Source organism: Anoplopoma fimbria, chromosome 12, assembly GCF_027596085.1.
Source record: "Anoplopoma fimbria isolate UVic2021 breed Golden Eagle Sablefish chromosome 12, Afim_UVic_2022, whole genome shotgun sequence".
NCBI lineage: Eukaryota > Metazoa > Chordata > Actinopteri > Perciformes > Anoplopomatidae > Anoplopoma > Anoplopoma fimbria.
This window is the reverse complement of record NC_072460.1, coordinates 8834661-8850750: the sequence shown is the minus strand read 5'-3', so window position 1 is coordinate 8850750 and position 16090 is coordinate 8834661. Positions and strand designations below refer to the sequence as shown.

The following is a 16090-nucleotide window of genomic DNA, read 5'->3' as shown; positions in this document are numbered from 1 at the left end:
ATTCTGTTCTTCATCCTAAACTGTACTCAGAAATGTTTCTTTTATTTTAATGACATTTTAAATTTGTTTCCAGTGAGATATGAATTACTTTATATAGTGACTTTGTTGTTGTAAACATTACTGTTGCTGCTCTAGAAAAAATATTTAGATATATCTAAATTATAAATAACTTCTAATTCTATTCTGAATACATTTTTTTGAAATTCTTACTCTTTTTAACAACAATTATTTAGCCATGTAGATTAGTTTGAAAAGAGTAGCTCCAATAAAACCCTAAAGATACCTGTCCCTAGGCTTGAAAAGAGGAGGCTGAGCTGAGGGGAATTTAGTTGGTTGCAACCTGCCATAAACCACTATATGCCACTAAAATCTTCAAAGTGTCCCTTTAATTTCACTCTTGTCACTGCAGAGATGCCAGAGACTTCCTGTGAGAGACGTGGCCAAGCTCAACCACAACATGACAAGATTAAACAGCTGAAGGAGCAACGCCCTGCACCACCTCCTTCTCCTCCTCCGCCTCCTCCTCGTCAGACCAGGGACCCCTCAGGAAGTCAGGTATGCAACAAATACAACATCATGCAACACACTTCACAGATCATTTGTTGAAGAAGACATAATTCTCCTTCATGAAAGACACATTAAAGCACAATAAAGTACTTTCTAGAAAATTCTAAGAACATAGTGGTTGTTGACTGACAACTAACTCGTCTCAGCTGTAAAAGGATGCATTACATTTTTCTAGTTCATATTTTGACTTTGTACAGCTCTCCACAACCACAAGTTCTTTCTTTAGGGTATAAACAATATTGATTTAGACCTGTTGCTCGAGTCAAGCACAGATATTCTACCTAATTCTCTCCAGGGGGGCGAATACACAAACTCATTTGATTTAAAATCGCATTGCATCGCATCTCATATTAGCTTTAGAGACACGTTATTTAGCATCTAAATTCATGTCAAATCGTTGTTGTACTTTTTTAAAAACATGATCTCCTCTGATTTCAGAACCAATTGTATGTTGTCCAAACTATGTGTTTTTAGGTAAAACACCCAGTAAACCTGCAGACGGCCTGAGTAAATCATTTTAAATTGTATCATCAATGGTGTATGTTAGTGTATTTTCCTCAAATTTATAGTTATAGTTGAAGTCAATAATTAGGCAAAGACATTCAGCATAATTGTCCAGGAATCTATGGGATAATTGTCTCTGAAATTTTTAGGTCTAGGGCTGCCAGAGTTTAACAGATTCAATTCAATTCAATTCAATTCAGTTTATTTTGTATAGCCCAGAATCACAAATTACAAATTTGCCTCAGAGGGCTTTACAATCTGTGCACATGCGACATCCTCTGTCCTTCCCTCACATCGGCACAGGAAAAACTCCCCTAAAAAACCCCTTTAACAGGGAGAAAAAAGGAAGAAACCTATGGGAGAACGACAGAGGAGGGATCCTTCTCCCAGGATGGACAGAATGCAATAGATGTCATGTGTACAGAATGAACAGCATAACAGAGATAGAACACATTCAATGTATATGACATAAATGATTCATATAATAAGACTACTTATAATAACAGCAGCAATTATTACAGTAGAATTATAGTTATGAAAATAGGGATAGTAATGTGATTAATAATAATAATCGAAGTAGCAGTGGGTGTCAGTCGGCTCACAGCAGGAGGCACGACTACGGTCCAGGTACCACAACGATTCATGGAAAACTGCATAGCGAGAAAGCAAAAGGGCTTCAGGGTGGAAGTAAAGCTAAAATGCTTAATGGTACAGGTAATAGTAATAGTAATGTGACTAATAATGATAGTGGTAGTAGTAGTGGGTGTCAGCAGGGCCTCAGTAGGTGGCACGATGACAGTCCAAATATAACCCCGATTCCTGGGAACCTGCGAGGTGAGAAAGCACAAGAACTCCGGGGAAGAAGCAAAATCAGTCATGTGCTTAAATAGGAGATTAATACATAAAGAAGGAGGGAGAGAAGAGGAGAGAGGAGCTCAGCGTATCCTAGGTAGTCCCCGGCTGTCTAGGCATATAGCAGCATATCTAGGGGCTGGACCAAGGCGAACCTGAACCAGCCCTAACTATAAGCGGGGCCTGGATTATGCTAATGATGAAATCTCACAAGCACGTTGCTTCTCATGACCATCAGGGATATTCATCAGAAGTGAGCCAGCTATGACAAGTTTGTCAAGCTAAGAGAGCTTGGATAAAAGTACAATCATGTTCTTGTATGAGCCCGAATTAATATATATATTTTTTTATTTTCACTTCATCCAAATGTTGACACTGGTGTTTTTTCCTTCCAGTCTTCCAATTTGGAAGGCATAAGGCAGAAGCAGCAAAGACCATCAGTGCTGCGTCAGATCACACAAACACCTATTACACGACTACACGGTATGCAGACACTTCAAGGTCCTAAGCTCCACACCGGCAACATTATTTTTCATCAGTTTTCTTATCTGAATAAGTCAACTGAATATGGATTTAAGACAATTATCAGCATCAACAGTGGCAGTATTATTCTTTTATCAAAAGCCTACCTTTAATGCTTCTTCCCCTAGTGCATCCAGAAAATAGTGCAGCCGTCTCCATTTGCAAGGAAGAGGTGAAAGCTGTCTGTTTACCCCAGTCATCTTCACCACACATGGGCTCCTCTTCCAAGCAAAGTCATCTTCTCCTCCCCTTGAGGAGATACGGCCGAAAGCAGAGCTCCATCCAGGACAGGCTTCATGATGGGTGACTTTCTTACATTTACACTGAATGACAAATTATGCAAATGACTCAGTTGCCATCTATAATTAATGGGTTGGCTTAGAGTATGCTGTGATGAAAACCAAAATATATATTTTTATCATATATAATTAAAGTTCCATTATTTAGCGAGGGTAATTCATACATATTCTGTTGTGATGATGGAACAGTTGACCAGCTGGATGAGTCATGGGAGTTTTGTCATCCAGTTTACAAATGTGTTGTGGACTTGTAGAGAAAGGGATAGGGCATGTGGTAAGGGAGAGGGTATTGCTATCACCGCAATCTCATCAAGAAGTCAAACACCATCTCAGTGGGCATTGGGCCACATCAAGGTTCAGGCTTTTCACTGATTCTGTTTGGATGGAATCTCAATGTGCCCACTTTGGTGACCTCGGGATTGAGTTGGTTCTGTGGCAGAAAATGTGTGACATTTTTGCTGCAGAGGGTAAAATATATTGGAGCTATAAACAAGGAGCTTTTTTTCACTGTACAAACATTTTCCAACTTTTGGCATAGCTCTTTTTCCAAAAGTCTTCCCTTGTACCTCACAAGTCTGAACGTGCACTAGCAGATGGTATCACTGAGACATTTCTGTTCCCGTCAGCATCCCTGAGGAGACCAGTGCCCTGTTTGTCAGTGGCCTCTGTCGCTGGCCTGGCTGTGACGTGATGTCTGAAGATTTCCCTAGTTTCTTAAAGTAAGTCAAATGCTGTATACTACATTCATGCAGATACTCCTCTTTGAAATACTGGAGCATTTTTGGGAATGGTATTTTTCAACATTCTGGAGGTACAGATTAAGTTGATATCAGTGATGTAATGTAACAATTACCTAACAATCATTATTTGGCTCTTTAAAAGAAATGTATCAGCTCATGTGCTGCTCCATTTTACCCAGAGTAAGATTGACAGTACTGAGTCCAGTACTCCATCCTGGCAGCACCACTCACTGAGGACACTATGAGCACAGAACATTTTAGATGGCATGTGGTTAGGAGGCTTTTTTTTAGTTTTAAGGGAACGAGGCCAGTATTTCCACTTGCTCCCAGTGTTTGTACCAAGCTTGGCTTCATTGGAAAGGTTGTTAAGTCATTGTGAGGGCCCAGTAACTGCACATAGAAACTCAGAAGTCATGTGAGGTTGTCATGTTTTAGCTCTGTCTGTATACCATGAATAAGACTACCCAAAATACATAAATGAAATAGGGGGGAAAAAATCTAACAAATCTTTAAATGATTGTAGAATTATCAAAAATGATAAAACTAAACATTTTGTTTCTTTGTTATTGTTAATAACACAGTCTGAAAAGTTTACAAGCAATATGATTTTAATATATGGCTTTATCAACATTATATAAGTGCCGGTTTGCTAAAGACCTTCAAGTTTTTCCTATATTGCTATCCTCTGTGGTGATTTATGTTTTACAGAGTGTGTATATTGTGTACCTCCAAAACATAGATACATTGAACACAACATAAACTAAAAAAAACACATTAAATATGCAGTTCCGTCACAGACATAAATGCAGACAAAAAAGATGAATACATTAGCAGACTATGGAGTTCAGAACCAATATGGCAGAGGGAACTAAACTTCAGTCCATCCTTCTACAGTTAGTGTCTCTGGTAAAGAGAAAAGAGTTAAGACTTGATTTGAGTTAACATCAGGTTAAGGCAAAGCAGAGATGACTAGTTAGGGTCGGGGCTACATCTGAGTTCTGGTTAAGGTAAGGAGACACACAAAACTTAAACACATCATCAGACCTGTCTCTGTACTAACACTAATATATTCTAGTTTCTCAACTGATTTTTGGTTTTATGGCAAACAAATGTATTTCCTGCAAACATTGGACCATTAACCTTGTCCTGTTATGTTTTCTAGGCATCTCCATTCTGAACACAGTCATGGTGATAGGAGCATTGCTCAGTGGAAGGTCCAGCAAGATATTGTTCAGTGCATGGAAAGTCAGGTGGGAACTACAGAAACCTAGAAAGTCTACACCTACATCATGAATATGCTTATGAAATGAATTGGTTCAGGTTGACTTTAGCAATGCAACTAAGAGTCATCCGGCAAAAAAGTTGAGCGCTGCATTGGCCAATCAAAATCGAATCTTTGTAACATGAATACTGTATTTCTACAGATTTTGAACAACAAATAACATGATTGCAGCTGATTTGCTGATTGCCTGTGAAATAATCAAACTTGTAAACTCTTGTCTCAGATGAAAACATTTTTACACAGGGCTATTTAATGTCTGTACAACTGCTAAATGAATACAAAGAGACTAATGGCAATAGCAATAGTTGTTAGTACGGTTCATAAAAATGTTTACAATTTAAAGCTGTATGTCAACACTGTCTGCTGACATCCACGTGCAACGATTCTGCATTAGTGACTGCAGGAAATACTGTGAATTTCATTAAGTACAGTAGGGTGTGGAGGTCCAGTTACATCCTGTCTCTTACTATGATTTAGTTACCTGACTTTAACCTTAACTTAAGCATACATAGGTCACCGTACATTTAATAAATACTCCAGTCAATAGCATAAACTGTTTTTAATGAGCAGCGTGTCTGCACTTCCTCCCAAATAACAAAAGTGAAGCCAAAATACTCCTTTAGGAGCTAGAGTTTGCGAGGAAGGTGGTGGGAGGGTGGAGCTGAAGTCCGGCCCACACACCCGCCAAAGCCAATCACAAGCAAAGCACGGCCACAGCTTGGTTTAGCATGAGTCCCCTAGCTGCTACGTTAGCAGCACAGTAACCGTTTGGCTAGACAGACACAACATACCCTAATATCTCTATGAATATATGTGTTATTATATAGACTTGTGATGGTTTAGGAAAGTTGAAGTTACATCTCTCTTGTAGAATTCCTGAGTCTCCGGTTCCGCTAGGACTTCTTCACTCAGAGCAGATGTCAAACACGATGACTCATGTCTCACACTTATTTAATGACTAACAAACTCTCAGAGTCTCGAGTCATAAAATCACTTATTTAAGCACAATTTGATGTAAATTTAACCATGGCATTCTCTTCTTTCAGCTCATCCTGGAAAAACAGAAACTCATTGCAATGCAACTTCATCTGCACCTCTCTGAACACAAACACACTGATTTGGTATGTTTGTTCCAAACACTATTGGCTTTCACAGTTTTTTTTTGCCTGATAAAAGAAGGGTTAGCGTAGCTTGAAGTTTTGAATATTTAGTCAAATTCTTGAATGAACTTCTACCTTGAAAGAAAGCAAACAAAATTGTTCTCGTCCACCTCCATCATTGCATGCTGAAGGCAGCTTCTGAGTGGCCGTACAGCCTCCCTCTGTTCCTGCCCCAGCCTCAGGGAAAAGATGGAGACAGAGTGCAACAATGGGGATTTAAACATCTGGAGGAGTTGTCCCAGCATGGCTACAGCATGGCTGCTGGTTCTGCCCACCTTCTGCCAGGTAACACACTATTTTTGACTTGTCAAATTAATGTCAGAATTTAATATTTATATGTACTAGTTCTTCTTTCTCTGAAACCCTCAAAGTCTCAGGAGATAATATGTGTTTCATCTTGTTCAGGATAATAGAGCCAGTTCATATATTGAGTACATAAGATAAAACAATATAATCTTTCAGGACTTTCGTTGTTCTTTACCTTTCAACGTCACTCTTACCTAATTTATCTGACAACATGCCTTATATAACTTCTTATAAATGATCTGATCATTTGAGAAAGCAGTCTGAAAAATAAAAACTCAAAACTGTTAAAATAATTTGAATTATTATAATATTAGAATTTAATTTGTTTTTTGGCTTTGAACACATGACATTGTATTTGTAAGAACTATATTATGTTATTCATCATATAAAGCAATCACATTAATTGAGAATCATATTGATTACCAAACAATTAATTTATAAAACAGTAATAATCCCTAAAACTGTAGTGAGATTTTACATTTCATTACAATCAAAAATAAATCCATGGGATTTGTAGCTACAGTACTCCAATGATTTGTCATCTCAATCTTTAAATTGGAATATATTGTTTGTAGCGTAATTTTTATCCAAATTTTCAGTTTCAAACTATCCCTGAACATCGTGCAGCTTTATTTGCTGCTTTTCAATCAAATGCGACTACACTAAAGTTTCCCACCAACAACCTGTGGTATTTACACAAAGGTAGCTCAGATGATCGGAAGAACAATAACATGATCTTAATTACATGTGTTTGATGACATGAATTGATGAAATATCATCATTGTTGTTGAACAGATTTGGTCCCCAGTATTGAATGTTACAAATACAACAACATCAGGCCTCCGTACACCTACGCCTACTTGATAAGATGGGTGAGTTTCTATTTAAGATGTTCTTATATTTGAGAAGCTGGTCTTTCTGTGACCCTAGTGCTTTGGCAAACAGTGGTGATTTCATAGAGCACACTTTATACTCTTTCGGTGTGTTTTAAAGTAAATTGTAAGGTTACTTTTTAGATCTTTCACTGTAACATCTTTAAAAATATTCAGATACATGGCTGGATTTACCTTTCAAAAATTAAGTTTAAAGGTCCAGTGTGTAGGATCTGATGGCATCTAGTGGTGAGGGTGCAGTCTGAAACCAACTGAAACTTCTTCTGTGTCAAGTGTGTAGGAGAACTAAGGTAGCCAATGTTAAAACACAAAAACACTATCTAGAGCCCTGTGAACCATTGTACATATAAACAGCTCATTCTAAAGTAATGAAAAGGATTCATATTTTCAGGTGATTCTACAAAAGAAACATAATAATATTATATTCCATTTCTGGAAGATCGCCTTAAATGCTAAACTCTGTCCCTGTTAAGTTTGCTCCACAGCTGAAGAAGTGAATAAGATATGGTTCCAGAGGGTTGTTGTTTTGAACATGTTATAACCTAATCAGTACAAAAAGACTGTGTCTGACTGTTTGCAGTCTATCCTGGAGTCCCCAGATAAACAGCGCTCTCTGAATGAGATTTACAACTGGTTCACTACCATGTTCTTCTACTTCAGACACAACACTGCTACCTGGAAGGTTTGAACTACTCAGATTACACATTTCACTCTGACACCTGATGAAATGATTTGCATTACACTGTTGGAGTCTTACGGCAAATGTAACTTGCTAAATCATCCATGTACACTAGAATGCAACTGCACTGTTTTTTCTTAGGGCCAAGTCACATTGGGAATATTTTAAACTATATTAGGTTAATATTTCTTGCTTGTGTTAGCAACTTTCTTTTTATTCTTTCTTCAATTGTAACATGTTCAAGTTCAAGTAACTTTGTTACAGTTGTTACGTTACATTGTTGTGGTATTTTTCTGAATACCTATGTTGAATACACTTCCTGTAAGTCGCTTTGGATAAAAGCGTCTGCTAAATGACTGTAATGTAATGTAATGTAATGTAATACAAACCATGATCATTTTACTAACCGTAACCAAGTAGTTATGTTGCCTAAACCTAACCAATGTTTTCACGATGTTAACCACTTGGCATGGTGTTTGCTGCAAGCATGAAAATAGGCTGATATGAAACACATTTGTAAAATCTTTGCTGGATGTTCCTCAGCTCAGGCAAACAGTTGACCAATCAGAGCTCTGTAGGCAGGGTTAAGAATGGGCTCGTCATCTTGCTACATAGACAGCAAGCTACCTATTTACATCCATTACAATTATCAACAGATAAATGGTCATGAGTGCAGATGAAGCCTAAATTAAATTAAATTTGGGTTTACTCTGGCTGAGTCAGATAAATTGAAGATTTTCAGTCATAAATACGACAAGTCAGCAGCAGGTATCACAGTAACTCCTACTTGACTTGAACACAGCATCATGGTTAACCTGACAAGACGCTATGGGGTTTAGAAGACATATAGACTTAATTTTGCTACATTGTTAAAAGCTGTGTTTAGTGATAACAACGACAAAAATGTTTCCATCTATTGTCAATAATATGTCCCTGTTCTAACCAGAATGCAGTGCGGCACAACCTCAGCCTACACAAGTGCTTTGTGCGGGTGGAGGGAGGAAAGGGAGCTGTTTGGACGGTGGATGAAACAGAGTACCAGAGGAGGAAGGGACAGAAGTACCACAGGTAAAAAAAACAAAAACAAAAACTCTTGGGACCTGCTCTGCATTCAGAATTCAGCCCGGAGTCTAGTGCTGTTCATGGGCAGACATTTGGGACTGGAAGTGCTGAATTTGGTTCACTGCTGTTTCTTAAGCCAAAGCAAGAGGAAGGCACTAAAGTGAATGTCCAAGTTGCAAAGACAAGGAAGAGGTAGGAAAGGCAATATAGGGAAGGGGAAGAGTTTGTAGAAAAGGAAAGGAGAATGTAGGGAAGCAAAGGTCGAGGTTAAAAAGAAATTTGAAATTCAATTCCACTTCCGACTCAGCAAATTCTTATCCAACATCAAATGTCTGCCCATAGATAGAAACCAAAACAGTGGCTATAGTAAGAGCGCAGTTAGCCAGTGCACTGTGCACGTGTGTGTATCACAGTAAGTGTGTGTGTGTGTTTTCAGGGACTGTCCTGTGAAGTGGCTCACCCCCTACTCCCGTTACTGTCCAGAGGACCCCTGAGCACCAGCAGGTGGAAGCACTGAGCTGCTGCTTTCGTCCAGGAGCTGGAGTCACATTCACATGCAGAGGTGTACAGATGAAGAACTGTTAAAATGCATGTTTTTGTTTTGTACCATTTTCAAATGCCTTGTTAAACACTTCGGTGAAGTCACATCAAGATGTTTTGTACACATACATGACAGCAGTTTCTGTATTCACTGATTTCTAATTCCAAAAGAATTGTTGGAAAAATAAATGAAGCTAACATTTGTGGGTTTTTTGTCTTCAGTAAACACTCATGTACTGATAGTTTCCGTCAGTCATTAGGTCAGAGATCAGACATCTCTTGTCAATATGTTCACATCATCTCACACAAGCCATCTGTGTGCTGAACAGAGAACGTACTCCTACACTTTGTCATTTGGTTTTTTTCAGTACTCCTACACTTTGTCATTTGGTTTTTTTCCTTTTTAGATCTATGATCCTGACTTTTACAAATACAATTTGAAAATGGTTAATTTACCCTCTGAACCCGCTTTTTTCTTTTCCCAGAATCAAGAAAGTTCAAAGGCAACTGCATATCATTATCATATGTTCTATGACACGATATGTGATACTGAAACATATATTGGTGCCATTGAAGGTGCGGTTTATAGAGTTACAACAAACTATTATGCAAATGTCTTTAATCTATCAGCTATTTGATATACTATATTTTTCTTAAAGGCAACAATTCCCATGAAAAGACTAAAACCTTTCTGAGCTCTCAGCTAAAAATCAATAAAAAGGCTCAGCCATTTCCTAAAGCAGCTGGTCACTGTAATTTGTATCAGACGTTACTCAAACAATTGAAGAATGCATCAGCTGGAATTAATCCACATTTTGCATTGGTATGCGGCAGCAGGATGGCGTATGTAGGATTGAGTCAAAATAAACTCTTTGTATTTATGGCAATAAAGGAACAGTTTTCTGATTCAACCAAAAAAGAAAATCTTTGCAAGTTCCACTTACTAGCTACAGTACCAGTCAAAAGTTAGGACACACCTTCTCATTCAATGGGTTTTCTTTATTATTATTTTTTCTACATTGTAGATTAATATTGAAGACATCCAAACTATGAAGGAACACGTATGGAATTATGTGTTAAACAAACAAATGCTCAACAAACCAGAATATGTTTTATATTTTAGATTATTCAAAGTAGTTGAATGAGAAGGTGTGTCCAAACTTTTGACTGGAACTGTATTTCAAGAACTTTGAACGGTATCTCATGGTCTGTTTAATTTGATGCCGCTGTTTGACCTCCAGGCCAGCTGGTGGCGGTAGTAGAGCCGAATCATCCTCTAATCTGCCCCCTCACCGGCGGGTGAACCAGAACAACAAGGAAGCAGCAGAAAGCGTTGGTGGAGTGTTTTAGTGTAACGTTATTGAATACGGTTCCCTGTTCACAGGTGTGTCTTTGTTCCTCAGCTGTCGGGCCAGCGGACGTCATGAGACCGGCCCCAGTGTGAGAGACACCGATAGACCGAACCGCAGCGTGTAGAGGAAGAAGAATGGCAGACGAAGCTCCTTTCCAGTTTTTACATAACGAAGTCATTCAGTACATTTACAAGTCAGCTGAGAGCGGAGAGACGGTAAGAGTGTCGGTGCGCGGCGCGTTTCCTCCGGGACAGTCATTAGGTCACCTGTGTTATTCATCACTTCTCTGTCCCTTCATTCAGGAGAATGGACGAAATATCGCCAAGCTGGAGAATATGGGATTCAGAGTGGGCCAAGGGCTGATAGAGAGGTAACCCTTCTGTTAGCGGCGACGGTGGCTCTGCAGTCTGGGTAATGTTCTGGGTGCTTTTACAGGGTTAATAAAGTTTGTTTTTGAATCACTGTCTCGTGATGGGTTAAATGCCCAACGCCTTGGACCTCCATAGACTCTCCGAAAGGTGACTCATTAAGCTGCATTATTACATATATTTTAAGATAAGATAAGATAATCCTTTATTAGTCCCGCAGCGGGGACATTTCCAGGATTACAGCAGCATAGAGGAGAGTGCAAACAAGATCAAAAATAAGTATTATAAATAAGCAGATGAGCAATAAAAAAAAAAACAGTAAAGAATCCACAGTAACTGAAATATTATATATACAGACAGAAACTATTATAAGCATTGTATTGCACAGTGTATTTGTATTGCAGAGGTTTTTAGTGTCATGTTTTTGAGGGATTTCATTTTTTTAAAAAAATATATATATATACTTAATTATGAAAATAATAATACTTTTAAGGTGTAGTCTGGCAGAATTCAATATTCTTCAACCTTGTTAAGACATCTGATAGGCAGAGGCAAACCAGCACTAGCCGTGTTTCCATTCACATATTTGATGTGTTGCACAAAATGCAGTATTGGCATAATTCAATAAAAAAAAAAAAAAAAGTTTGAACTCTTACATGAGTTGATTTTATGGACACCGTGGACGTATAAAGGGAACTGGAGACAGCGTCCCATTCATTCCTATAAAGAAATCTTTTTGCACCCTATGGCATCAGATGATTGACCTGGAAGTTGTAATAGTTGTAACTTAACCAGTTTCCACCACTTCCTGGTATTCATTCTTTCTGTCTTAGTCTCTGGACAGCATTACACATGGCCAATAATAGCTGACATGAAAGAATAATTAAAACACTTCCCTGAGGACTTCTCTATTTTCTCTCATGGATGGTTTGATGGCCAAGAGAACTTGTTCTGTTTCTAGTTATAACCTTTACTTCCTCTCTGTTTGCTGGCAGATTACAGCGATGCTTAAAGCAGAGCTTTACATAACTTCAGACCAAACTATGCTGTAGCAGGGTTCATTTATACGCCTAAATTCACATTTCATTTTGTGCAATATTTCAAGAGTTTGCTTAGAATTTGCTTGACAATCGGAAGGAAACGTGACTACTGAATGTAGCAAGTATTGTGTGTGTGTATCAAAGCCTGATCTGTTATTCCTCTGGGCCATAGAGCTCCATAGTTGTGCAAACACTATAAAAACACATCAAAAAGCCACAATGTTTCACTGACATGTTCCTTTATAACCATGAACACATATTGTAGATTATTTTCACTCAGTCCCACATACACCATCCTGCTGCCACATATACTCACTCCAGAAACAAATGTGGATTCATCCACCGTTGGAAATAGTCCCCAAATACATACATCATGCTGTTTTGACTAGTGCTTGGCTTAAACTGCAGTGACCAGCTGTTTCACAAAGACTGAATGACACTGCATACAGTATATAGCCACCAACAAAGCTGAGAATTGGGACTAACACATTGGGTAGAATGTAAAAAAACAACAACCCATTGGTATAAACAGTGTCAAGCTTCTGGACTTCATTTGAACAGCTTTTCTTTTTTCTCCAGACTAACAAAAGACTCAGCGCGGTTCAAAGATGAGCTGGACATCATGAAGTTTGTATGCAAAGACTTCTGGACCTGCGTGTTCAAGAAGCAAATCGACAACCTTCGAACCAACCATCAGGTAATCTCTCGGTAGTTACTTTCATTCTTACAGTAGGTTACCGCTAACCTAACATGAGCCAGCTCTGGTCAACCGGCTCAGCTCTGACAAACCCACACCATCTTTGTGTTTCAAACAAACATAATAGACTTTGTATCCGTGGAAAATAAATATCAGTTTTATTGTCTATGCTTAGTGTCCTGTCATCAGCTGTTCTGCTGAATGCTGCGTTTCAGGGCATCTATGTTCTCCAGGACAACAAGTTCCGATTACTGAGTCAGCTGTCAGCGGGGAAGCAGTACCTGGAACACGCCCCAAAGGTGCTCTGCCCCGATTTCAGACAATCATACTTTATTATTAATTTATTTAAGTGTTTCCTCTAATGTTATAGTGTATTGTGTAATGTAAAGAACTGTCAGGAGTGTTTGGACAGTTTAGACAACCTGTGTCTGCTTTACACGTACACATACTGCTGTATTTGGTGTTCTCTTCAGCTCATTCATGGCTGTCCATTTTTACCGTTTTAGCAGATCACTGTACCCACAGCAAATAAACATTAACCGGGATTTATACAGCTGAGAGCAGTCCATCAGACATGTCTCTGTGTGATGTCAGGACATCTCTACTCCTCTTATGACGCAGATGACTGTTTGTCTCTCTGCAGTATCTGGCCTTCACCTGTGGTCTGGTGAGAGGAGCTCTGTCCAACCTGGGAGTGAAGAGTATTGTGACCGCTGAGGTGTCCATAATGCCTGCTTGTAAGACATGCATCACTCGTCCATCATCCAATCAGATACAAGAAAAATCTGTACTTTTTGCCCTTTTTCAAGAGCTTTCAACCGCATCTCTGTCATCATCAGGGTATTAAGTACTTTAAATATCCTGAGAGAATTCCCTCTGCTGAGGAATGCCGTTACATGCTGTTGAAAGTTCCAGAAAAAAGGTAGTAAGTGGACCTTGAGTTAAGATTTTCTGTCAAACATTTTTCAGTGTTTTGTACAAAGAACAGAAGTTGTTGTTGGGGGAAGAAAAACGAATAAGTTCTCTTTATTAAATAATTCATGCTCTCTAAGACTTTCGATCTTGAGAGCTCACAAACAGACCTCGAGTAAATCACTAAATAACTTTCATAAATCGGTTGAGTTGACCCTCAACCACTTTCAGTCACTCAACAATTTCAGTCTGTAAAGTGTTAGATAGATGTAAGAACCCAACCATCTGTACAGTCCTGCACTGCCTATGTGAGACGTAGTATAAAGTCAAATGTTTGAGCCTGTATCATGGGGCTCTTGGCTTTACTCTATGGCCAGTATTGATACTGGAGTTTGGGCTGCTGTTTGGACTGCTGTATTTAGAGAGGGATTTGGAATAATTTATAATAATATATTATATTATAATAATCCACCTGCTTTTTTATTTAAGGTGGAAAAAACATAAAGACATTTAAGGAGAAGGGAATAGTTTTCATTTTTGAATAAGAATTAAGTGTGGACTGAGAAATGCTTTCTTCTGTCTCTGTTCTTTATGTCTCTGCAGGTAAATTCCAGATCATGATCCAGAAAATGTGATGAGGCCACACTCACTCTGCAGTGAGTCATACATCCTTGAGTTGCTGCCATTAAAGGGAAATGCCCTTCAATGCATCTTCATCAGTGAGATAAACATCACTCTGCACTTTAGTTTGTCCTGACTTCCAACAACCAGAGCTCCATGTTATTTGTATGTTAAGAGAAAGTGCTTCCCCCAAACCTCTAACAAAAGGTGTCATGACGAGTCCACACACAGCAGTTTGAATTGATACACAGTACACTGTCAATCTTTTCTAAAATATGATATCAGTGTATTTAATAATAAGTTTTGGATTTATAATTTGAAAAAAACAAACATGTGTTATGTCCTGGCTCTACTTGTTAGCTCTAGTTGGAGCTGTAGAGCCTCTCATAAACCAATTTGATGTTTAAGCAATTCATAAAGAAATAACAATAATAAAACAAAATAACATTATATAGCCAAAAAGAATAAATAAAAATGACAACACGAGTCCATGTCTACAATTCAACGTCAAGCAAACCAACTTGGAGTTAGAGAAAGTGTGGCGACAGTCAAAGGCAGACATTTTCATCTTCAGGAACGCTAAAATGGGATTTCATAAACAGATGAATACATGAATGAATAAAGACATAGCCTGTGATCACAGCGCTCCCCACAGAGGGAACACACTGACTGTCCAGTACTGGTGAGCAACCCTGTTGAACTGTTTGTACACTGTGTAAGTTCATTTTATTTGTTTTTGTAAGTTGCTTGGCTTCGGGCTGAATCATAATGCAATAAATACCTCTCTGTTGACATTCCAGCTTACATGACTGTTCATTCTCTCGCTAAAAAAACCCAGAAACCCAATTATAAACTATTCTTGCAAACAGATCTCAGAATCTACAGAGCGTTCAGAAAGTATTCAGACCCCTTAATGTTTTTTCATAGTGTAATGTTGCAGCCTTATGCTAAAGTCCTTGAAATTCATATTTATCCCTCATCTATCTCCATTTAATACCTCCTAATGACAAAGCCAAAACTACATTTCAGAAATGTTTCTTAGGTGAATACTCTCTGAAGGCACTATATATACATTTCATGTAATACACTTTATCAGAATTCTTAAACTACTCAAGTTCATGTATTTGCTTGGACAACTTTTATTTCCAGATTTTGAGCTACTGAAACTGTGTTGGTTATCTCAGCGCTCTCATCGTGTTTTCCAGCAGGAGCAAACAAACCCACTGTTTGCTACCTGCCCACTATCTGACAGCAGACATTTACAGTACAGGACGTCAGCTGTCTGCTGCTGCTGGAACCCAGGCTGGAAGTAGCTCTTAACTGGCTGAGTTGGAATAATACTTTTTTTTGGCAGGGCCAGAGGCCAGACGGCTGAGCCCACCCGCTTTAACTGGTTGAGTTGGAATAATACTTTTTTTTTTTTTTACGATTGATGCGTTTGGTCTAAGAGTGATTCATGAAGCTGGTCTGACAGCTATCTGTCTCTGCTCCATAGACTCATCAGTGGTTTCATATGCTCTTCATGTTCAGGCTGGTTAGTGGATCTACAGCTAGTCCTGGTTAAATGTTGTGTAATAGTGAAACTGGTTACCAGGAGAGGTTAGAAGGCGATATATGTTTCTAAAACGTAATCACTCTACGTAAAAAAACCTCAGGAGCTAACATTAGTAGAGTACGTTAGTGCGTCACTAACT

At 38.6% G+C, this 16090-nt stretch overlaps 2 protein-coding genes across 2 annotated transcripts; both read left to right on the top strand.

Moving 5' to 3' along the window:
• The first annotated feature begins 283 nt into the window (after window positions 1–283).
• foxp3b (forkhead box P3b) lies at window positions 284–9567 on the top strand. The gene is made up of 11 exons (XM_054609422.1): window positions 284–555; window positions 2319–2406; window positions 2574–2748; window positions 3371–3463; window positions 4647–4734; window positions 5813–5887; window positions 6058–6211; window positions 7028–7104; window positions 7706–7807; window positions 8751–8872; window positions 9303–9567. The coding sequence occupies exons 1-11, from the start codon at window positions 358–360 to the stop codon at window positions 9358–9360; spliced, it is 1230 nt and encodes a 409-aa protein (XP_054465397.1). The 5' UTR covers window positions 284–357; the 3' UTR covers window positions 9361–9567.
• A 1139-nt stretch (window positions 9568–10706) lies between these two features.
• Window positions 10707–15190, top strand: trappc6b (trafficking protein particle complex subunit 6B). The gene is made up of 6 exons (XM_054609272.1): window positions 10707–10973; window positions 11061–11128; window positions 12746–12863; window positions 13079–13162; window positions 13507–13600; window positions 14379–15190. Exons 1-6 carry the CDS (start codon window positions 10893–10895, stop codon window positions 14408–14410), a joined length of 477 nt encoding a protein of 158 aa, XP_054465247.1. The 5' UTR covers window positions 10707–10892; the 3' UTR covers window positions 14411–15190.
• Window positions 15191–16090: the final 900 nt, after the last annotated feature.

Coding starts and splice junctions, on each gene's coding strand:
- trappc6b (XM_054609272.1), top strand. CDS start 10,893: ATGGCAGACGAAGCTCCTTTCCAGTTTTTACATAACGAAGTCATTCAG. Junction 10,974..11,060: donor CAGCTGAGAGCGGAGAGACG/GTAAGAGTGTCG, acceptor CCCTTCATTCAG/GAGAATGGACGAAATATCGC. Junction 11,129..12,745: donor GGCCAAGGGCTGATAGAGAG/GTAACCCTTCTG, acceptor TTTTTTCTCCAG/ACTAACAAAAGACTCAGCGC.
- foxp3b (XM_054609422.1), top strand. CDS start 358: ATGCCACTAAAATCTTCAAAGTGTCCCTTTAATTTCACTCTTGTCACT. Junction 3,464..4,646: donor GATTTCCCTAGTTTCTTAAA/GTAAGTCAAATG, acceptor TATGTTTTCTAG/GCATCTCCATTCTGAACACA. Junction 7,808..8,750: donor ACAACACTGCTACCTGGAAG/GTTTGAACTACT, acceptor TGTTCTAACCAG/AATGCAGTGCGGCACAACCT.